Raw genomic sequence first — 25,351 nt, 5'->3', positions numbered from 1 at the left:
TCATGCTTTAGAATGTTCATTATGATTGGACATAGTAAAGTTAGCAAATCCAAAGGCGTTCCAAAAACTGCAGACTTGCACATGTAGTCAGTTTTGAGGAGGCTCATGCCTCCTTCAAACTTACAGATATATATATATATATATATATATATATATATATATATAAGCTTGATATGTACTTTTTTATAAATATATCAGTTAATTATAATGAAACTTTTTTGTTTTATTATCACACTGACTCAGTTTGAACCTGTTAATCAGATTAAATCTGTAAACTAGGACAGGAAGAGCAAATTTATTTATAGTTTGGAATTTAGTCCTAGATCTCAACATAGCTTTCAATTTTAGCTTTAGTCTTTGGAAGAATCCATCAGTAAGCTTTGTTTTCATTTGTTCATGTTTTGTTGCTGACCCTTCATCTATTCTCAAATATTTATACACTTCCTCCTACTCAAGTTTATTTACATCACATTCCTGACCCAGGTTGATATTTTCTTCCTGCTGCAACTTTTATTATATAAACTTTGCCTTTGCACATTTATCAAGACCAAATACCATTCTTATAGCACCTGAGAATATTTTAATCATTGGTAGTTATGTTTTCAGATCCTCACACGATAAACTATGGAATTTTAAATCGTGCAGAAAAAGTAGAGGAGATGTTTAAACAAAGATGATTTCTTAAAACAGATTAAGGGCAAGACAACATGAGTGGTGATAAAGAATAACTCTAATATCCCCTTTTGATTTTTTTTAATCTATGGGATAATAATTTGGCCTTTGTCATGGCTTAGCTGCAAAGAAATATGCTACTGTTTCATACACTATGAATGTAACTGATCAATACAGGGTCTATCTTATAGACTTGTAAGCATTCTATTGTGCATGAACATGGGATGCTTTTCATTTTTCAGCTCCTTGTTAAGGCTTTATTAACAATGGACGATACTTTTTTTTCCATTTGACTTTCGTTTATTACCTTTTGTTCTGTTACCATCAGTGATTTTTTTTTCTAGATGGCTATAAATTCTGTCTGCATCGATTCTAGCATATAATTTATACATTATTTAAAAGCAAGTTATTGGACTATATTTCTTAATATGACTCATAGCCTCACTCGAGTAAAAGTATCACTTTTCTTGTTATTCAGTCTGGTGTCTTTTTGGGATGTGTACAATTAATTTTTGCTAAGGGCTAAACCTTTGTGCAAAGATGTTACACCCTTTAACCTGAAGTTAGGTACTGCATCTAGCCCTGGGGTTTTCCACTTAGGAGTTTTTCTTAATTTTGTTTCACTTTCTCTAGCCATTACTTCATCCCATTTCGTACCATCTTTGTTAGAGCTTATTTCGGTTTTGTTTTGTTTTACTTCTTACTTCCATTCAACATCTTTATGTTCAACAGAGTCTTTATACGTATGCCTTAATGTGTCTACTTATTTATGTATTGGGAATTCTATTCCTTTTGCTTTGTTTCCCAATTCTACATTAAAACCGTTTTAGGTCATCAATGATTATTTATATTTATCTGCATACCTTCCAAGTTTTTCTTTTCTGCTTGTGCTGATATTTTTAGTTTTTTTTGTTGGAAACAGTGTATGATAAATGCTAGCCTGTTTTGATATCATGTCTTACTTTTACCAAATGTATGTTTTTCAATATTTTTGATTATCCATTCCCTTTTCTGCAGTCTTCTAACAGTGACACTTACTTGTCTTATCTCTTTGGAATGCACATAAATGTAATGTTTTACTCAGGGCTAGTGAATAGCTTTAACCAGAAGTCAGATACTACAGCTTGGCCCAAGGTTTTCCATTTGTGAGTTTTTCTTAATTTTATCTTAATTTCTCTATTACTTCATCCCATTTCATATCCTTTATATTGGATCTTCTTAATGTTACTTTAATTCTTCTATATACATCACACCTTTGCTATGTTCAACAATACCTTCATAAATATTTCTCCAAGATGTACTAATTTTTTCTTTTTTTGATAATGTTTCTATTCCTTTTGCTTTGTTTTCCAATTTTTTTGAAAACCTTTTTCTGGTTGGCCTTGTGTGAACGATCTGATGGTGTTTCAGATGACTGCTACATAAAAAACACTTATTGCACTCAGTGCATCTGTATGGTTTCTCCCCTGTGTGCACTCGCTTATGGATGTTGAGGGACTGTTTTCGTGCAAAACACTTACTGCACTCAGAACATTTATACGGTTTCTCCCCACTGTGAACTCGTTGATGGATTCTGAGGTACTGTTTATGTGTAAAACACTTAGTACATTCTGGACATTTATAAGGCCTTTCCACTATGTGAATGGCCTGATGCCGCATCAGATTACTGTGCCACAGAAACTGCTTATCGCACTCACTGCATTTATAGGGCTTCTCCCCTGTGTGAACACGTTGGTGGATTCTGAGGGATTGTTTGTGTGTAAAACACTTACTGCATTCAGTACATTTATATGGTTTTTCCCCCGTGTGAACTTGTTGATGAATTCTGAGGGATTGTTTATGTAAATAACACTTACTGCATTCTGAACATTTGTAAGGTTTTTCCTCTGCATGAGTATTCGTTATGTGAACGGTCTGATGGCGTTTCAGATTACCAAGCCACATGAACAGCTTATCGCATTCGGTGCATTTATACGGTTTCTCCCCATTATGAACTCGTTGATGCATTCTGAGGGATTGCTTGTGTGTAAAACATTTTTTACATTCAGCACATTTGTAAGGTTTTTCCCCGGTGTGAACTTTTTGATGGATTCTGAGAGATTGTGGTGTTGTAAAACATTTACTACATTCTAGACAGTTATATGGTTTTTCCCCAGTGTGAATGGCCTGATGGCGTTTCAGCTGATTGTGCCACATAAATTTCTTATTACATTCTGTACATTTATATGGTTTCTTCCCTGTGTGTATCGCCTCATGGCATATTATACCACTTCTCTGTGAAAAACACTTACTGCATTTGGCACATTTATATGGTTTCTCGCCCGTGTGAAGCTGTTGATGAATTCTAATTTTCTTTTTGTTTGAAAAGCACATACTGCATTGAGAACATTTATATGGTTTCTCCCCCGTGTGAATCCGTGTATGGATGCTGAGATAATATTTACGTGTAAAACACTTATCACATTCAGCACATTTATATGGTTTCTCTCCTGTGTGAACTTGTTGATGGATTCTGACATGTTGTTTACGTGTAAAGCATTTACTACACTCAGGACATTTATACGGTTTCTCTCCTGTGTGAACTCTACTATGGATGTTGAGGGACTGTTTATATGTAAAACACTTACTACATTCAGCACATTTATATGGTTTCTCCCGTGTGTGAACTCGTTGGTGGATTCTGAGGTAATATTTGCGAGTAAAACTCTTATTACATTTAGGACATTTGTATGCGTTTTCCCCCACGTGATTATTCAATGTATGAATAGTCTGATGGACCAACAGCTGACGTTGCCATATAAACTGTTTACTGCATTCAGTGCATTTGTATCGCTTCTCTCCTGCTTGAGACTTCTGTTGAATTACTGTACTTTGATGTACACTAAAACTCATGTTAGAGACAGATCTTTTGTTGTTATGTTCTGAGTGGTACTGTGGTACAAGAAAGGGATGAAGCTTTTCCATGTCCATCGCAGATTGCTGTACGATCTTTGTGGGGTGATGTAAGGCGGGCGTTACACTATCATATTCAGAGCTCCTGCTGCATTTCTGGCCTGAATGAAGCCATGGTGTAGGAATGAGATGAACCTTGTTGTAGCTGTTCCCAGGCTGAGCATACTGTGGTAGGTTTTCTGTACAGTGATGGAACTGGCACGTTTCACTTTCACATTCAGATCTCTGGGTACAGTTATGTCCAGTGTGGCACTGCACTCTGATAGTGGAAAGAAGACTGTTGCAGCCCTTTACAGGCTTATTAGCACAATACTGGAGGGTCTCTGTAGGAAGAAGTAAATGAGGTACCCTAAGTGATTGCCGCTCATTGAAATCTTCACTGCACGCTGTGCCTCCGATACCTAAAAACAGATCAATCATTACATTATCCATCATAATGATGAAACAAGTATCCACTAATTCATCAACAATGGCAATTTATAATACTATGGACTTATTTCATGTTTAAGTTATTTTGCTTTGCTCTTATTAATACAATTATCAAAACAAATTGTAATTATGGAGTTATGTCAACCTGGTCTTCATTGAAAAGCTCAAAAAGATGAAAAAGCATTGCAGACTTATTACAATAATCAAACAACATGATCAGTTCAGACAAAAAAATCATAGCCTCAAATATTCTTCTTAATCTTCCTTTACAAAGATGTGTGATATGGCGCATTGTATATATAAACATTAAAAGAGTTGTGTAGGAACTTGTTGCAGTTTTAGATGGTACAGCATGGTCACTGTTGCTCTTGCACCAATGTTTGCCACAGACAGTTTGAAATACGACACAGCTTCCACAACTTTTACCCTTCTGCTCTTTGCTGGGTGAACACCCTCCACTCCAGATGTCAGTATGCTCGTGGTATAGGAGGATGTCAGATAACTCCAGCTTTAGTTATTTATTGTTCCTGTAATGAGCAAGAGTCTAACAGAACCCAGAGTCCTAGACACCCAGATGGCAAATCCCTCCAGAGGTGAAAGCCCAAGCAGAAGAACCACCAATGCTCTGCCTTCTTATACTAATCAAACCCAAGGACAGGGATGTCTTTTAGGCTTCAGTGAGTGGGAAGATGTGGAAGAGAGTGACCGGGTACCCACTTCAACCCCAAGATGGAAACAGACAGATGGAAGGTTAAGAAATGTTACTGCAAAAATGAATATGCTTGGGAGCACCTACAATTACAGTAAGTTTCCAGGCCACTGTGCTTTGTTCAGCGTAGTATTCAGTGTTGCAATACTGCAAACTTCTGCGAAGCTTCACAAAATTTATAAATCACAGGGTGGTTTGCCAAATAAGGAAATGGCAGTAGTAGACATTGTAGGATGTCCATGGCAAATCCTGTCCTAGCTTTGGAGCAGTAATGCCCACGGTGTAGTGCTCTGCAAAGGTGTGACTAGATTACCACACAAGTGCTTCTTAGATGAGACGGGTGTTGACCATGTCTAAGATCGATCATAGAGGCTGCTGTTACTCTTGGATTGTGTTAACAATATGAAGTGGACTTTTACATACTTGGTTACAATTTTGCCATGGAAGGAGTAACAAAAAATATTGTCTGTTTTGAGACTGGCTTTCTGTGCCTTCCCTTTTCACAAGCTGTGAATAATTGATCTGTTTTCCTTACATATTTTCTTACAGATATCTCACCTGTCTATGTACATCCAAGGAAGGCAACATTTTTTCTGTGTCTTTTCCCCCTTCTGCCATGCTGAAAATCATGCCTCTACTGCTGGACTTGAATCCATTCATTCCAGAGAAGAGAGGAAAGCCCCAGTGTGGGAGACTTCTTTAGATGCACTAGGGTGACAGCCATCTGGAAGTGGATGTCATTCTAACATCACAAGAACTCAGGACATTACGTATGTTTTAACTCCCATCCCCTTAATTCTGGTGTGAACCAGAGGGGTCACATTAGACACAGTGAGTTAGAATGGCTTATCCAGTTGATCTGAAAGTCGATCCGCTGGTGTTTCCAAAAAGACAGTTTAAGAATACTTCCAGCTTAATAATTAAATAATTTTCCACACACCTGTTGAAAACTTAAAACAGAATTTTATTTTTGAAGCTTGAATGAGCACTTTCATCTGCTAACAGACTTCATCAGAAAGTAGGCTTAAACTATAACTTGTATTAAAACATAACATGTTATAGTGACATAAATGCAAATTACAGGTTATACTGTTATATGTTTTGGTTGGTCTGGCCATGAAGACAAAACCTAGGTTTTGGGCAAGCAATCAAAAAGCTTGGTGCTACATCCCTAATTATGCATGGAGACTTAAGTAAAAAAATATATGCCAATTAGTTACCTAGGCCAAATGGTATGTAAGCAAGTGTGGAGTGGACAGTGTTTCTGTCTGGGTTCAGTTCCTTTATGACCTTTTATAACCACTAGAGCAGTTGTGAATAAAACTCATTTATGTAACCATCATTAGTAAAAACAGTGGGTATATACATTGTTAAGTGTTACTTGAAAAATATAATACAGAAGGTTATGTTTAAAAATTGCCAGCCTGTTAAGCTGAATGAATTAGATTTTATTTTACTCGTCTATTTACCTGTTGAAATGGGATTTTTTATTTCATACAATACTTTACCCAAATAAAATATCACATGATTTGCTCAGTTGTGAAGTATTAGAATCAGTAATTGTCCACTTTTACATGGCTAGTCCAAATAAGTATGCATTAAAAATCCAACTTTAGACAAATCAAACTATTGTAACACATAGCTACATTCAATAGGTATGAGAGTTTGGACATTAAACTGATGCAGCTGCAAAAATGGTATTTTGTAAATATCCTCGGTGCAGCAGTAAAAAACAAAGGACAAGGATGTAAATGAGCAATGAGAACTCACAGCGCTGAGTCTCAAACACTACTCGACTAGGTATGTGGATATAGGCGTCATTCTTCTCTAGGATGAGCATAAATGCCTGAGGAAAGAGGAGAAACAGAAGTGTCTGCAAGTTTAGTATTTAAACTTTGGCATTCGTTTAGCCTTGATAGGTCAAAACTGGGGCACCAAGGGTTGTCTTTCATGGTCTTGAGTAGAAGTCTATGCCTTCTTCCGGGTCTAGTACTCTGTATGGCTGCATGCCTTAACAGTTCCAACCGTACAGGCTTGATTAAGTGTTATCATTCTCAGGATATTTAGGACCCAGATAGGAGTAATTCTTTATCTCTTTGAGAAATTGACATAGATGACTTTATATTCTTGAGAAGCCGGAGAAGAAAATGATGCTGGAAGAGTAAGATGGTGTGAGTTTCGAGTAGGAGGGGACTGGAGGATCTTTCTCAAATCACAGCTGTTGGCTAGTACTGTCTCACCCCTGAACCCCCACCACCACCAGGCTTCTCTTTGCGGTCAGTTCAAACTTTTTTCTAAATTGGTCTTTCTTTCCCTTCATCTACTTACCTTTGTCTTGCCTCTGATGAAAGGACAGCCCTTTTATGGGGTAATTCTGCCAATATTTGGCAATGAGGATAAAACTGATTTCACTAACTGCATAGCTTCCCTTTTTACTGCAATTTTTTAAAACACTGTTCAGCTATAACAGTCCTGCCAGAAAAACCTAACCTAATGGAGCACTGAAAAAATATGTATTCACACATCATCAAATTCTCTTGAATCTTCTGAAATCACTTTCACTTGACACTCTGGCACTACAGTGGTTCAAGTCTTACCTAGATAATCGAAAACAGGCTGTCCTCTGGGAAAACACTCTATCCTCCCCTCTTCCTGTCTCACTTGGAGTCCCCCAAGGATCTAACTTAGGTCCCCTTTTATTCTCCATATTTATCAATGATCTTGCTTCTAGCATCCCCCAAGCCGTAACCATACAGTATGCAGATGATTCCACCTTAGTCTCCTCAGCCTCTAACCCAACTGAAATTCAATCCCTCACCCAAAATGTCTTTCAGCTTGTAGAAGAGTGTTTTTTACAGCGATGTCTCCTCCTTAACCCTAAAAAGACTAAACTACCGTTGTTCACTCCCACACAAAAATCTTCACCACTCCACTTCTCCATCGTATCTAAAAACGGCACAGTTATATCTCCTGACACATCAGCCAAACGTTTAGGGGTTACCATCTATCATAGCCTAAACTATGACTCTCATATTAATACCACTATTAAATCTATTAATAAAAAGCTTGGCTCCCTGTATAAAACCAAGCCTCTCCTTACTCCTACGGCCAGAATTACCATTGCCCACTCCCATCTTATCTCTACTCTCCTGTACGCATCACCTTTATATACAAATCCATCTAAAACTAACCTGAACAAATTGGCTACCTCCTACAATAGTATAGCCAGATTTGCTACCAGCCCCCCTTTTAGATCTCACCATTGCCTAAATTTAAAGCAACTTGGCTGGCTGGAACTTGAAAATCAACTTTTATCACAGCAATGTATAGTCACCCAAAAAATCCTCTACTCCCCTGAAAAAACACCTATCCTTACTAAACTTATTAGTCCCTATAAAAATCTTTCTAACCTTCGCTCTTCACACAAACTTTTAGTATCCACACATAAATCTAATAATAAAGCAGGTGACTCACTTTTCTCCTACACAGTGGGGAAAAGCTGGAACCTTCTTCCTAAGGACCTCACTATGATCTCCTCTTCCTCACGCTTCAAAAAGAAACTCAGACTTCATCTTACTAACCACTGGCCCTGCCCATGCAGCACCCAGACTAAACTCTCTCCTCCTTTACAACACTACATTCTCTCTTCCTATGCTTACCCTCCCTACTCTCTTCTCATTCCTTAGGCCACTTAGCTTGTTACTTTGAACTACCTTCTCCTTGCTACTCATATTAGATTTTACTTCTCCTTCTTACCTTACTTTTACCAAACCTCTCTGTATTTCTCTCTCCTCTTTCCTTTTGTCTTTTTGTTCCACTACTACTCTCCTAATTTATTTTTTGTATAGAATTAAAGGAATGAGGTTTTCCTTTTATTTTAGCTGTATTGTTAACATTTGTAAACTATTATGTATTTCTTCTTGTCCATATATTACCTAATACCTTTGATTTGTTTTAAATTGTCTGTTCTTTTGGCGCTTTTCTCCCAAGGCCTCTACTGAAAATGGACATATATCCAGTTAGACTAGCCCGGTCAACAAATGTTAAATAAATAAATAAATAAATTCTGCAAAGTTTGTGTTCTCAGTGAAGCATGTCTCACATGACAGACTCCACTCCTGTTGCCCTGCATGAATCTTCCACTGCATAATTGCTACATTTGATAAGAGTTCTTCTCAGTCTGGTAAGACAGATCGCAACTTATCTCCCTTGGACTTGTCTTCTGTCTCCTCTGTCTTGTATCAAAGATGAGACAGGAGAGTGCCCCTGTACTTTCACTTATGAGTTTAGTGGTTCACAGCCCTGAATGCCAGAAGGGTAGCAGAACCATTCTCCCCTGTTAAGAACTCAAACTTTCCTTTCATTAAGGATAGGATCACTGGATGTAGCTTCCAAGGATCCCTTAAAAGGGTACAAAAACTTGTAGAAGCAGTTGAGTTTTCTTGAAGCAGAGGTTTGGGAATCCACCTCTAGAGAAGCATTAGCAAATGCACCCTCTAAGCCTCAGACAACTGGGGAATAGCTAACGGTTTTGCAACTGGTAAACCCCGAATTGAGTTAATCCTTTCTGGGGCAACAGACAATCACAATCCTCCCAGGTGAAGAAATATTTTATCCTACTGATGGGATAAAATCTAAAAAATAAAAAATGATATGTAAAATGTGTGTGTGTATTATATATATATATATATATATATATATATATATATATATATACACACACACACACACACACACACACACACACACACACACACACACACACACACACGACTGCGGTGGTGCTGCTGCGGTAGCGTTCTCGCCTCACAGTAAGACGTTGTCCTGTTCGATTCTCAGCTAGAGCGTCTTCTGTGTGGAGACATGCGTGAATGGGCGTACCTTCATTGAAGGTTGTGCGTCAGGGCTGGCAACTCGGCACATAAAAATCTACTGCCAATCGTTAGCGGACCGGAGTTCTGCTGTGGCGACCCCTAACCGAGAAAAGAAGAAAGACACAACAACATATATACAGGATCATTACGAAATACCGAAATCCTGAATCCAGAGGACCAGAATCTCAAGATTGTGGAATCTCTAACATAGTGAATGGGGATTGCCGTACAGTGTGGAACGGGAACTTTGCCATTCACTCCACTATAGTGTGATCTCGGAGTTGGTATACTTAAGTTGCAGGGGGTGTGGGGGGCCCCATGTCAGGGGTGCAGGGTGGATTCAATTTAGTACACTTGTGCATCACACCAGAAATTTAAACGGTAGATTAAAAACACACATGGTTTCATGCAGTTATTACCATAAAGTTACTGGTGCACACACACATGCACACTTTTATACATTACTAGTTTACTTCATTCACTGTTTTCTGTATTTTTGTGTGTTTTTCCTACTGGTTTTCATTGTATAAACATTTTTTTGGGCTGTAAACATGAAAACTGTCATAACAGTTTTTTTTCTCTCAATTGCAAAGCACTGACATTTTTTTTGTGCTGTAAATAACTTAGTTTTTATACACACTAATACATGTGGATGGATGCTTATTACATACATTATTACACAGCTATATAGCATTCCAGTTAGATCATTTTTATGGTTAGATAGCTGTGTGTGTTTTTTCTTGTATCTACTTAGCTGTTTTACTTATCTACCTATGTATATGATTTTAGTTGTTGTCACCGACCTGATGAAGGCTTTATTACATTAGTGATTTTAGCTAAAAGTCAGTCGTTTTATATGCATGTTATGCTTTTCTTAATACCGGATCTTGGAATGTGGGTTGTAAATAGACATGTAGTGTTCTCCTTAACTAGGATTTAGTTTGATCTAATCAGTAGTAGTGTGTGGGGTGGGTACTTGCTGTTCTTAAACGCACTTTTACGGCCCTGTTTATATTGTTTGCCTGGAATAGGCTGGTTTAAAATTAACAATACATATATTTTCCACACCTACATCTAAGTATACAAAAGCTGATATATAGGTTTAACGTTGTAAAGTATTTCCGATGTTTTGTTACTGAGGATCACTTGTCTGTAACAAATAAAAGCGTGTTGTTTTAGATCATTACCTGGGTTTCATGATTTTTGGAAATTATTGTGACTGAGCTCATCAACAAAGTTTTAAGACTACTAGTTTTTCTGTTTTTTATATATAAATACAAAATGTGAGTTGATACTGTAAAACAATAGGGCATTGAGACAGCATAATTGTTAAAGTAGTTCTATGATTATCAGGTACTAGTACAGTACACTACAAAAAAAAACATCTGGGCGGTATAACATTTAAAGATTAAGGACAGAAAACAGAACAGTAATGGAAAACAAAAATATCTAAATCATACTGGATGGAAAAAATGGTTGACATAATGGGTATTGTTAGGGTGTATAAATACATAGTGATATGGGCTTTACTTTAGTTAAATAATTATAATTTCTGAGTGATTTACTGAGAATTACCCTTCATATTATGCAGGGGGGAGTGATAGAAGAGACAGGAGGGCTAGGAGACAAGCAGAATGGGTGACATAGTGAGGTAAGTACAAGTTAGGGAAGTGGAAAGGAAGAAACATGAGAGAGGGAGAGTGGAGACTGAAGTCAGGTAGTAAGAGGTTATGAGGTGCAAGTATGATAGTGGGGAAGGAGAGAGACAGGAGAATGAGATTGAAAGTGGGAGGTAGGAAGGAGAGAGTAGTTCCAGAGGGAGATAGGTAGACAAGGGAAAGTTAAAAGGGAGTTTATCGGTTGGGCAAGTAGCCAGGGGAGACGCACGTATTTATCAGGTGTTTTTTAGTGTAAGCTTGAAATTCTTGAGACAGTCTATGGCACCGATATTTGTAGGTAAGGCGTCCCACAGTTCTGCAATTGTACAGGAGTAAAGACTATGGGCAGCTCTTTTGTTAGGTGTATATAATGTTATAAGTTGTTTACTGCTTTCTATATTATTTTATGTGCAATAGATAGCTGTAGAAAGTCAAGGTGATGGAGGAATTCGAGCCAATTAAGTTCATTAAGAGTTTAACAGTGGTGAGAGAGGCAAGATGTACCTGTAGAAAATTTGGAGATCTTATTATAGCAAAACTGAAGCTTCTTCAGTGACATGTGTAGGTTGGTGAAAATGGGCCCACCGTATAAGAAAAAGGGGAGCAAATGGGTATTGACAACTGTTTTTTTGGTGGGAGTATCCATGAAATTTGTGTACTTATATAGTGTTCCTAGTTTGAAGTGCATTTTACTAATAGCATTATGTATCATTGCGCTCAACTTCTTAGCACAAAAAATCTGGATGTAGCCAAAAATAATGGGGATCTCTGAAGGAAGGCAGTGTGCAAATTATATTGAAGAGCAAGGGTTCTAGAATGGACCCTTGTGACACTCCTGTTTTGTTAACCTGCTATTGAAACAAATAACTTTGCCATTTTACACATTGTTGTCTGTTGGTTAAGTAGCTAGCAAACCATCATTGGGAGAGTTGTGAACAACCTATTGTAGAACGTTAGTGTGGAAGTTTGTAATGTGATACTATGTCAAAGGTCTTTGACAAATCTTGTAGAATTATAGAGGTTAGTTGTCCAGAGGCTATGGCTTTGTTAACAGTATCCATGAAGGAGATAAGAGCAGTGGTCATGCTATGAGCTAGTCGAAAACCATATTGAGTGGGTGTGAGAAGGTTGTTATGGGTAAGGAGGTTTAGTAGTTTGATGTGTATGCATTTTTTCAGCAGTTTGGATAGAGGAGAGAGGATAGAGAATACAAATAGGTCGATAATTTGTTAGTTTGATTGATTTTCCTCCTTTGTGTATTTTGTGTAGTGGGGTTACAATTAATTTCTTCCAAACGTTAAGGGCTTGGGACTCTACGGCAGACTGATCGACAAGAAAACTGACAGGATAAGCAAACTGCGTCTGAAGCAAGTTTTAAATATTCTGATGGAAGATTGTTGGGGGAAAGGGAACAAGGCTTTAGTCTGAGGAGAAGCTTATGTATTAAGGTGGTAGATACTAGCTGTAGTATAAAAGGAGGAGATGGACTACTACATGTAGAAGTATTTTGGCCAGGTAGGGAAGAAGTGTTTTTGTTTGGGATTGGGGGGATTACACTGTCTGTGGCATTAGACTTTGTGTTTTAAGTAGAGTCTGTTACTAGTTTAAGTATGCTATCAATAAAGTGGGTATTCAACATGTCAGCTATTTGGGTTGGTGTTTTATCTGTCAAAGGTGAGGAGTTTTGCTTGGAACCTGAGGTAAAGAGTGCGGAGATGGTTTCCAAAACTTATCTGGGCTGTTTTTGTGGTTGGTCATTTGTTGGGATAAATCATTTTTCTTGTCTGCAATTACTATTTTTTTTTTTTGCTTTATGACGTAGTTGTTTATATTTTAATAAATTTATGTAATTTGTATTCTTATGCCAATCTTTACAGGCTCAGTCTCTGGTTTGTAGTATTTGGTTTGTGGGTTTTGTTAGCCGAGGTGCATGGTTTGTTTTTATTCTTTTTGTTCAAAGAGGGGCTAAGTTGTTGATTGTGTTCAGAAACAGTTTTGAAAGAGTTGATGGCATTTTCTAGTGGTAGAGTTTTTAGTGAAGACCAGTCAATGTTTTTTTTAAAATGCTATTAAATAGTTATTGATTAAAGTTTGTTAAGTTTCTGGACATTTTGTAGGCGTAGGGTTTGGATACTTGGAGAGTGATCTTGTAGGTATAAGCGGGTAGGTGGTCAAGTAAGATGTTAGGAAGGGTACTAGAGTTAGAATATTTGTGGGGATTGGAAACCAAGATCTGGTCTAAGGCAGCTCCTAGGCTATTACTATTTTGCACTCTGGTGGGACTGGGGATGAATTGTGTGAAACCAGAAAGGTTGATGCTATTTGATGGGGAGTCTGTGATTAAATTCTGCCAGTTGATGTTGGCATAGCCAATGATACTGTTTCATTAGAGATGTTTTAGAATATCAAGGAGAGAGAGTCTTCTAATATAGGAATGTTTTGGCCAGAAAGTACGTACACTACTGCAATACATAGTTGTTTGGTATTATTTATTTATAAAGATGCAGTAAGAACTTCATCATTACTAAATGATGGAACTGGTTTGGAGAGAGGTAGAATTGTGTAGGTAATGGGATAACTTAGTGCTACTCTGCCTGCTTTTTTATGGGTTCTATTGGTTCTTAGTATGTTAAATCCTGGTGGTACTATTTCAAAGTCTTGGATGTGGGGTTTTAACCATGTTTCAGTAACTGCTAGTATGTCTGGGGTGTGTTGTGTTAGCAATTAATTGGAATTCTGTGATTTTGTTGCAGATGCTATGTATGCTTTGTGTTGCTAACAACAGATTTTTTGAGAAAGGCGATTGAGGAAGTGTAGAACTATGAGGGGGTCCTGGGTTGGGGAGGATGTCATCACACTGGGTTAGTTTGAAGTGGTAGGGGAGGAATTGTTTAAGGCAGGTTGATTTTATAGTATAACTTGATTTTATGTAAAATTCTATTTTAGACTTGGTAGTGGATAGAAGAATTTTAAGTTTTGTAAGGTGTATGGTGCTGGGTTCAGTTAAACTGGCAGATATATTAGAGAAGCTATCTGCATGATTTTCAAAATATGAAGGCAAGGTGGATGTGTTTTCAGTTAAGCTTACTAATATGTATTTGAGGGATGTGATTTGTGTCAGCAAAATGAGAGATATGGTTAAGGATATTATGAAGTTAGTGGGATATAAGGATAGGGGACACAGTGTAGTATGAGAGATGCAAAGCAGCATACTAAGAAAGATCAGAAAGGGGTTAAAAAGAAGAGTGGGTTTGGTTTGGTTTAGGAATAGATGAGTAACACAAGATTAATAGAGGACATGTTTTGTTGTGTACGGTTGGTTTGTTAGGTATGGGGAGAGAGTAGTATAATAGGAAGTAGAATGTTATTGGACAGTGAGTTTGAAGGGAAGAAGTTTGGGCAAATACAAATGTAACTGAAGTGGGGGTGGGTAGAAATGGGGGTAGGTTAAGGGAGTGAAGTCAGCCTGCGCGAAGCGAGGGTGAATGGAGCGATGCACCCATAGTCGGAACGTCTCTCAAGAAACAACCTGTAAGGTCCAAACCATCTGGGTAACAGGATTTAATGCAGTACAGTGTGAGAAATGCTGTGTTGTTTGTAAAAGGCTAAGGAGTGTAGGTAGCAGTAATGAGATAGCAACAGCTAAGTGTAGGTTTGCATGCTAAACAGAATACAAGTTATGAGCTAATGCTTTTTATGTGCATGATCAGTAGTAGGCTGCGTGCTTTGGAGAACTAAAAAAAAGAATGCCTTAAGGCAATTAGTATGTTGAGATAACTTGTTCCTTAGAAAAGTAGTGTAAAGATGATGGGATACAGAGAACGCTTGGCTTAGCAGAGAGGGATGGCTGCAAGTTCTGGTGGTAAGCAGAAGCCATTTAAAACTGCCAATAATATAGCTCTAAATTCTCAACTTAGTTGAGGTAGGCTAGGTTGGTCACTATACTCGAGTAGTAACCTATGAAAATGGTATAAAATGGGACTTCAAGTGTTCCTTGAAATCCCCAAGGACAGGAGCAGCAGCAGTAAGGAGTCCCATGCTTGAGTCAGTAACTCCTTAGTGGGGTCAGCTAGGACCCCATCATCTAAATATGGGTGCGACTCTGATCCTGTGCAGTCTTAGGTGAGCTGCGAGTGCTGCTGTGCACTTAAACACCTTGGGGCTCTGTGGAGGTGAAATGGAGGTTCTGTGAACTAGTAATGACTCTCCTCTCTTCCATGAGAAGGTATAGGTACTTCCCCAGATACCCAAGCAATTTGTATATACAGATAGGTAGCCTGGAGGTCTAGATAGGTAGCCCAGAAGTCTAAATCATCTCAAGTCACCTCCCTGTAAACACAAAAGGAAGGACTGTACAGTGGCAATCTGAAAGTTGGTTTTCTCAACATAATGATTTAAGTCACTTAAGTGTAAGATGGAACCGATGTTCTTTATCATCAATGATGTCAGAAAGAACCCGAAAAAAAAAAACTGAATCCTTTATTCTGGTGGGACATCTTGGGTGACTCTCTTGCCTAAGATATTTGCAACCTCAAATCTGTCTGCACTCTTCTGATGGGGTGGAATGTACTGAAGTGAGAGATGATGATCTAGGAGAACAAAGAAAATTCTGAAACCGAAATATATATATATATATATATATATATATATATATATATATAGATATATATATATATAAATTTATTTACCAGATGTTCCAACTAGACACCGGTCCTTTTTCAGCGGAGGATAAGTGAGAAAAGCTCCACACACAAGAAAAAGCAACAGAGCACTTGAAGAACAATTGTAATACAAATAATAGTAATAATACAAGCAATAGCAAACATGGTAAATATGAACAACATAGTTGCAGAACAATTGATAAAACATGCCATAGCCAATGATACATGCAATAGCAACTTTGTATACATACAATATGATACATAGTAGTGATCAGGATTCTCCAGCCACAAGCTAGAGACTTCTAATCCAGAGTACTAATATACTCATAGACCTATAAGATATTACTGTAATCTGAAACCGTTTAGAAAGCAGATGTTCATCAAATGGTGGAATGAGCTGGAGAACAGCTAAGGGAATAGCATGAAAGAATGTAGGAGTAGAGAGGAGTCTGTGGAGGTAGTAGAAGTGGTGCTGAAAGTAGGTATTAGTGAAGTAGTTGATGATGTGTTAGAAGTTGAGATGAAGTGAGGTAGTTGAGAGCATTACAGGGGGGTATGAGAGATGCAGTAGTGGTTGGGAGGGAGCAGGGGAAGCCAGCGCCTGCAAAGGAGAGAGAGCAATAATCAGACAGTGGAAGGCAGGGTGGCTAGTGGAGGGGAAAGGCAAGAAGAGGAAAGAAGGTGGGATTAATAGTCAGGATTGGTGTATGGACATAACCAGGGACCTTTGAAGTGGGTTTTTAGTGCAGTTTTGAAGAAAGTGCAAGATGGTAATATGGTTATAAAGGGGGGAGTGTGTTCCATAACCTGGCTATTATACAGGTGAAAAGAGCAGCTCCAGCAGAGTTCTTGGCTTTGGTTACTAGAAGTTGTTTTTTGTTTCTGGAGTATAGTGGTCTGGTGGTATGGTAGGGCTGGAGAAGATTTTGAAGGGATGGGACTTTAAGAGGATAGTTTACTATCTTGTGTGCAAGACAGAGTTGATTCAGGTGTAGAAATTGAGGGAGTTCAAGCCAGTAAAGTTCTCGAAGTGAGATATAGTGGTGGCTGCAATAGGATGCTCCAGTGGCAAATTTAGCAATTTTGTTGTAACAAGCCTCAAGCCTGTTTAGGTCTGTTTGTTTGAGGTTGGTAAGTATAGCAGAAGCATAGAGTAAAGTGGTGATATAGTGTAAATTGGCAACAGAAATCCTGGCGGTTTTGGTGAGGAATTGTTTGTTTCTATATAGGGCTCCTAATTTTTTGTGAACTTTTTTTATGGTTAGTGAAATGTGAATGTCAAATCTGAGATAGTTGTCTCAACACCAAGTAGTTTGGTGTGTTCTGTTGGGGAAATGATTGCATTGTCATTGGCTAGGATAGCAAAGTGGGGGTTGGAAAGGTTAGATTTTGTGAGTTGGAAGATGAGGAGTTTAGTCTTGTTTATGTTGAGAATTAACTGGGCATCAGATAGCCATGTTTCTACAGAGGAAAAAGCTTTCTGGGTGATCTTATGGAGTTCAGGTACTGTCAGGGGTGATCAGATGAGGGTGGAGTCATCTGCATACTGAATGAGAGAGGCCTGTTTGGTGGCTGTGAAAAGATTATTGGTGAAGAGTGAGAATAGCAGGGGTCCAAGGATGGATCCCTGGGGAACACAAAGTGTGATAGGAAGTCGAGGAGATAGTTCATTATGCCAAACAATGGATTGTTAGCGGTCAGCTAGACAGCTGTGAAACCAGTATGTAGCTGATTGGGAAAAGGATAGGTTAGTGAGAACAGAGATTACTTGTTTGTGAGAGACCATGTCAAAAGCCTTAGATAGATCCAGGAATATGGCAGATGAGAATAGGCCATCATTTTTATGTTGAAGGATAGTGTTAGTGAAAGAGAGCAAGGTGGTAGTAGTGCTGTGGAATTGCCTGAAGCCATGTTGGGTGCTGGAGAGTAGGTTATTAGTTAGGAGGTAGTCCTGGACTGGAGAATGGATGCATTTCTCAAGTATATTGGAACGTGGAGGAGCCACCTTTGTGGAGGAGTATAATGTGGGATATTTTCCACAATGTATGGACAAAGCATTATGATAAGGGCCAGCTAATCAAGACAGAGACTGGGTAGGCTAGGGCTTCAACTGCTGCTTTTAGGCATTCGCAGGTAAGATTGTCAGCAGCTAGTTGTGTAGGCTTATATTTTAGTAGAAGCTTTTTTTATGTTGGAAGTAGGTACTGTAGTAAATGAAAAGACAGTGGGCAGAGTATGTTGACGTGGGGTGGGGGCAGTGTTGTTTGGCCAAAGCTAGCATGGTTTCAGTGAAGTGTTTGTTGAATGAGGTAGCAATACTGTTGGAGGAGGGGTGAGTGGTAGGTGGGGGGTATTAACTTTACCTGGGTGGAGAATGGAGCTAATGGAGGACCAGAACCCCTTAGGGTTGTGATGGGAAGAATTTAGGGCAGAATGATAGTATTTTGTTTTGTCTTCTTTTATTTGCTTGTTGGCCTTATTTCGCCATTCTGGGAATGACTGTTTAAAGGAGGGGGGGGGTTGTTGAGCACCAATGTTCGCAGGCCCTGTCCCTGCATTTCATTAGTGACCTAGTGCCTTTTTGTAGCCAGGGGGAGTACTGTGCCTTGACATTTGTATTTCTTATGGGGGCATGTGTATTTAGGATGTTTAGGAAAGTGCCATTGAAGACCTGTACAGCTTCATCCAGACTGAGGTACTTTAGCGGTGACCAATTACAGTTTTTAAGTGATGAGATAAAGATGAGAAAGTTAAAGTTTCTCCTGTTACTTACTTGTCGATAGATGATGGGTTTCACATTATTTAAGTGGTGTTTTAGAAGGAAAGTTGGAGTATGGTCACTGAGGCTGTCTGGTAGACATCCAGCTAGGTATGACTGAGGGGTTTTGTTGACTAATATCCAATCGAGAGCAGATTGTTTGTTAGAGGTTTTATTTATCTGGGTCGGTGACTGTATAAGTTGGGAGAAACCATGAAGGCTTAGGTGGTGGAATAGATGGTTGTTATTACAAGATAGCCAGTCGATATTAAAATAACCTATTATGGTTTCACCATGAAGGCTTAGGTGGTGGAATAGATGGTTGCTGTTACAAGATAGCCAGTCGATATTAAAATAACCTATTATGGTTCCATGGGGAAGGGAATGGCTAGCCCAACAAAGGAGGTTTTCAAGGCATGAGATGTTATGGTCAGGTGGGAAGTAGCATCCAATGATGTAGATTGTTTTACTTGGGTTTAGTTTCAGGTTAGCATATAGGATTTCTTCATTTCCAATTTGGGGGGCTGATTTGTTAAAGATCTGATTGTCTAGGTGGTGTTTGAACATTAGAGCAACACCATCACTTTTCTTAGGTAGCCTACCCATACAAAGTATGTTTTATCCTGTTGGGAGTATTTCCTCACTTTTAATATGAGGTTTGAGCCAAGTTTCAGTCAGGATGAGTATATCTGAGGATATATAAAGCTATGTTGGTGTGGAGGTCATGGGTATTATTGGTCATATTTCTGATATTTAACTTAGTAGAAGGAGGTCAGATGGCTTTCAGTTTACTGTTAGTTGTGAGATGGTGCAGTTATTTGGTAGGTTATTAGGTGTGGGGTTGGAAATATTTAGGCCGGGGTTAGGGTAGATGTCACCACTGAGAGCTAGTTCTGATAGGACAGTATACACAAGTTTTATAAATCTGTTAGGCTTGTCGTATTTTATGGAGATTTTTTTGTTTGTAAATAGCAGTTGACTGATAATGTGTTGGGTGCATTGGGATGGAAATTTTTTGGTATGATAAGTGTAATAAGTGAGTGGGTGGAGGAAGGTGGCAACAGTAGTTGTGCAGTGAAAGTGGTTGGGTGGGTTTATTATGGTGTCATGGTAGGACGTAGGGTGTTGCAAGAAGAGTGCATGTAAGGAGTGTTAGCATGCTTTGTAGCAGCATAGCTGTATGAGTGAAAGAAACTTAGGTGTGTAGTGGATGGGGACTGTGGTAATGGGGGAGAGATGTTTTAAGTGTTGATGTGATTGGTTTGCTGGTTGTTGGGGGCTACGGGAGTAGTGGTTTCAGGATTGTTCTGACTGGTCGTCTGGTTGATTGTGAGGGGATTGTGGATAGAATAAATTTAGAGGTAGTGGGGGTGGGTGGGAATTGGGGGCAGGGTAGGGGAGCAGAGTGAGTGCGAGTGGAGCGAGCAGTGAAGGGAGTGAGCACTGAAGGAAGCGAGTAGACCCTAGTTCTTGGCAAGGGCAAGAGCCAGAAAAAACAATCAGAAGCAGTGGGTAGGTTTCTACTCATTTCTGCAGTTTTATTACTATAGTTTAGTCCATGGTTCAGGCCAAATTAGATACTTTCCATACGTTTGCTTGGTAGCAGAGGGGTAGAAGGGGAAGAAGTTTAAAGAAATGAGGGGGGTAGAGAATATGGGAGTAGCAAGAAATTAAGCAGCCGTTTCTCCTGGCGGAACATTTGCTAGTACAGGCAGATAAATTGTTGTGCTAGTAATGGCAGCAACTTGTTGGCGATAATATAAAGCTACACAATAACTTTACAGTGTCAGCACTACAGAACACCTACAATTACTTTCTGTAGAAATTTTCGCAGTTGTTTCCCCATCTAGGACAGTCCGCAGGTTCCTGGTGCACAGTACAGTTAGCAAGGTAAATGACCGTGTTTTTTGAGTGGGAAGGGGAACCCAGCAGGGAGGCAGAGAAGATGGAGAAATTAAATTACTATCTGTAGAGATTCTAGCAGTTGCTATCCATGTATATATATATATATGTATATGTATAAATATATATATATATATAATATATATATATATATATATATATATATATATATATACACACATATATATATATATATATATATATATATATATATACACACATATATATATATATATATATATACACACACATATATATATATATATATATATATGTATATATATATATATGTGTATACAGTAGACCGATACTCAATTCACCGAGCTGAAAATCCTGAAGTTTAACATCAGTGAAATTTCACAATACCGATATCCGAATGCCCAACAGTCCAAGGTGAGCGGAACAGGAAATCCGCTCTTGTTCACATTATAGTGTGATCTCGGAGTTTGTATCTTTAAGTAGCAGGGAGTTTGGGGGGTACAGCCCTCCTGCAAGTCAAGGTTTGTAGTGAAGGTTTTTTTTTTTTCTCGTGTTTGTTATGATTATTCATGTCAGTATTATGGAGACCATCATAAATATTTAGTTGCAAGTGCTAAGGATTTAGGTTTATTGGTTGGTAGGCAGGGTGTGTGTGAGGGGAAACCGGTAGTTTTCTTTTTATATGGTGTTTGTGTGTTTTATTCTTGGTACGTTATAGGGAGGTTAGTCGGAATTTTGTAGTGTTGGTCTTCTGTGTGTCGAGTGTTTGAACTGTCAGTGTTTTGGGCTCTATAAAGTGGGTGTCGGTGATCCTTCCATTTGGCCATATGAAGTAGATCCATATATATAAATATAAATATATATATATATATATATATATATATATATATATATATAATGTACATGTATTACACACACTATATACAACTGCATATGGGATGTAAGGAAGTAGTTGCTACATTGTACAGTATAGAAATGGGAGAGCCAGTAAAAAGAGGAAGTAAAGTGTATGCAGGGTTAGGCCATATTAGGCAATGTGCCCAATGTGGTGGTCTTTTAGCAGATATGTTTTTCTGTGTAACTATTTTATCCTATACTTGGATGTTGTTTGGGACATTTCTGAGGCTCCTTAATCATTATAGTCGTCCCACTGAATTTTAAGCTCTTTGTTTCTAGAAGTACAACCAAACAATCCACTTATACTATACTGACAAGGTCATAAAAAGTCCAAAACATGGCATGTTTACAGCTAGTGGGGTTTGACTTTGAATGCTTCCATAATGGCTGGAGATAGGCTGTGGTAGTAGCTATTAAGGCCTGGTCAGAGAATAATCTATTTGATTGATACAGCATTTCTAACTTCTGGTTAGTTTTTTGGGTTACTTGCTGAATATGTAGGTCAAATGTTAGGTGTTCTTCAATGGTAACTCAGAGTAATTCGTTGTGGGGAACTAACTCAATTACTGTGTGGTCAGATGAATGAACACACAGTGGGTAGTGTGAGGCCGAAACAGACTTGGGAGGAAAGAGCAGCAGGTTTTGTTTTTGGGGTTTATGACCAGGTTAGATTCTTGCAGGCAAGACATAATAGTTGAAGAGTGTTGTGTGGCCTTTCGTAATTCAGAGATAGTCGGGGCAGAGAATACAATGGTAGAGCTATCTGCATATTTTATAAGGCTGGCACTGGTAAATATAGTAGACAGTTCACTGATGAATATGTTGAAGAGGAGTGGGGCAAGAACAGATCCCTGTTGGATAACAACAGGGATGGGGGAGAAGGGTGAAGAAGCCTGTTTCCATGTTATATGTTGTGATCTATGATGAAGGTAGGACTTGAACCAACGGAAAGTTTTGCTTGAGAGGCCTATTTTGGAAAGTCATAGTAGGAGTAAGAGTGAGAGACAGTGACAAAAACATTTGAAAGGTCACTTACTATTGAGGAGACGAAAATATTGTTTTTTTTATGCTATTTTAATGAAATCAGAAAGGAAAGAGGAGCACTGTCGATGCTGTGAGAGGGTCAGTTGAGGGTGAATACATTCCTCTAGGATTTGTAAGAGGGTAGACTGCATTTCTATAGCAGCTCTGAAGTTATTAATGTGAAAGGTGGGGCCACCTTTGTGAAGAGGTAAGATGAAAGATTGTTTCCAGAGAGCTGGTTTTATGCGTCCAGAGGGTAAGCTGTCTGCAGCAGTGGTAGTGACTTTTAGTTTCCTTAGGAATTGTTTGGTAGTTTTGATGTATACAGGTTGGAAGGCTACAGAGATGACACTGAGATGACAAAGTAGTAGGGATTATGTACCAGGGCTGGCTTGTGTTACAGACCTGGCAGTACTAATGCAAGCTACATTGAAGTCAGATTCTCTATGAAATGGATGGTTTGTCTGTGTTAAAGAGTTTAGAAATGGTGGACCAGAATAGTTCGGGGGACTTGGAGTTACTCCACTGTGTGGTGAAGTAGAGTATTGTCAGAGCATACCTGATCTTTTGTTTTGTTAGAAGGAAGAAGCAATGCTAGGAATTGTATGTGGACATTTTTTCCATGTGACCCCTGCATGCTTTGTGGGCAGATTGAATTAAGGACCTGGGGAGGCTTTGACTCATTTCTGCCTAAGTGGGGCACAGGCATTCAGAATGTTTTAGAAAGTGTTACTGAAGCGGAACCACTTAATTGAATGGCAGGTTCTTTACAGTATTCTAGTCATAAGTTTGAAGAGATGAGAGGAAGTAGTGTTTGTGAAATTTAGAAAGCTTAATGACAGATTTGTAGATTGCAGGATTACTATGTTTGGGTAATGAGTAGAGGGCAAATGTTGAATTGTGATCACTAACGGAGTCTGGTAGAACACCTGTAAGTATTATTGGGATGGCAGGTTCAGTTATGACCTCTGTAGATTTGTTATATCTGATAGCAGAGTTAATTAAGTAGTTACAGAGCTTTAAAACATAACTGTTAGTTAGGGAGTGATGTGTGGTAGGTATGTCCACACTGCTTAAGATGATGATTTTAAGTAGTATGTTGAAGGTTTCCTTATCAAAGAAAATCCTCCAAAGTGGCAAAGCTGGAACTAGTTGGAGGAACACAGAAACCTCTTCTGCAGATGGACTTAGCTGTGTTAATCTTAAAGTAGGATACCAGAATTTCAGTTTAGGAGTAAGATGGGATTGAGATCAGGTAGAAAGAAAGTTCACTGTCACTTTAGTAGAGTAGAGTTATATCACTATCTTTTTGTTTTGAATGGTCAAGCTGTAATATACCGTAACAAGGTGGTATTATGGGCTTAAGACACGTCCTAGCTAGTATTAGCATATCTGAAGAGTGCAGGGAGATAATTTTGTTGCAAATGTTATGGACAACGCTGCTGTTTGGAAAGGTCTTGTGTTGGGATGAATGCCTCCATAGAGAAGAGCAGAATAGCATGTAGGGAAGATGACTATATTTTGTGTAGTTTTGTAGTTGTATAGATGAGATATACTTTAGACTGGTGACAATATGGTTGAAGGTAGCACGGCTTTATTAGGTGATTGAAAGTCATGTAACAGAGGTGAGGAGAAATATCAGCGTATGAACTGGTGATAATGTGGACCATGTGTGGATGTAGTTTTTGTATGTGAGCATAAAGAATAAAAGGAACGTTGACAGTTGGTAAGAATTGCAAGGATAAGAATGACTGTGGAAGGAGATGGGATAATAATGTGGTTGCATAGTAGTGGGAAGTGGTTAAAGTAGGGGAAGAGATGGGAAGGCTAAGAGTTCAGAGATTGTGTGTGACACATGAAGTGAATAGGAGTGGGAGAAGAGGTGCGTGGGGCTTAACAGTGGAAGAGACGTATTGAAGGGGATAAAGTGATGCCACATGAAGTGAATGGGAGTGGGAGAAGAGGTGCGTGGGGCTTAACAGTGGAAGAGACGTATTGAAGGGGATAAAGTGATGCCACATGAAGTGAATGGGAGTGGGAGAAGAGGTGCGTGGGGCTTAACAGTGGAAGAGACGTATTGAAGGGGATAAAGTGATGCCACATGAAGTGAATGGGAGTGGGAGAAGAGGTGCATGGGGCTTAACAGTGGAAGAGACATATTGAGGGGGATAAAGTGATGCCACATGAAGTGAATGGGAGTGGGAGAAGAGGTGCGTGGGGCTTAACAGTGGAAGAGACGTATTGAGGGGGATAAAGTGATGCCACATGAAGTGAATGGGAGTGGGAGAAGAGGTGCGTGGGGCTTAACAGTGGAAGAGACGTATTGAAGGGGATAAAGTGATGCCACATGAAGTGAATGGGAGTGGGAGAAGAGGTGCATGGGGCTTAACAGTGGAAGAGACGTACTGAAGGGGATAAAGTGATGCCACATGAAGTGAATGGGAGTGGGAGAAGAGGTGCATGGGGCTTAACAGTGGAAGAGACGTATTGAAGGGGATAAAGTGATGCCACATGAAGTGAATGGGAGTGGGAGAAGAGGTGCATGGGGCTTAACAGTGGAAGAGACGTACTGAAGGGGATAAAGTGATGCTAGGGATTGGAATGAAAGTAAGTAAGGAGGGCACATCTATGAGTTAGGCTTGTAAAGGCTCCAGGGCCATTAGCCTAGTACACACCTATGACCCATAAAGAATGAGTTGTGACTGGACTGAGTATAGGCAGGGAAGTGGTCAGGTTACTTTAAATGTGGTGCAAGGAGGGTAGGAATTGGTGTTAGGATAGGGCAGTGAAGTGAAGCCAAGCACAAAGAGGTTAACCAGAGTGGGTTATACCAGCTA

The 25,351-nt window shown here is 39.0% G+C and overlaps 1 protein-coding gene across 1 annotated transcript in view; it reads right to left on the bottom strand.

The window, feature by feature from the left end:
• Positions 1 to 25,351, bottom strand: part of LOC122790679 — an 800,254-nt gene that overhangs the window by 668,478 nt on the left and 106,425 nt on the right. Inside the window, exon 5 of the mRNA XM_044058202.1 lies at positions 1,901 to 4,025. Coding sequence (XP_043914137.1) covers positions 1,901 to 4,025 — 2,125 coding nt within the window. The remainder of the gene's footprint in view (positions 1 to 1,900; positions 4,026 to 25,351) is intronic.

This window comes from Protopterus annectens, chromosome 16.part0 (assembly GCF_019279795.1).
Source record: "Protopterus annectens isolate FY-2018-M chromosome 16.part0, PAN1.0, whole genome shotgun sequence".
NCBI classification, from domain to species: Eukaryota; Metazoa; Chordata; order Ceratodontiformes; family Protopteridae; genus Protopterus; species Protopterus annectens.
The sequence above is the reverse complement of the archived record's forward strand: the minus strand, read 5'-3'. Positions and strand labels throughout refer to the sequence as shown.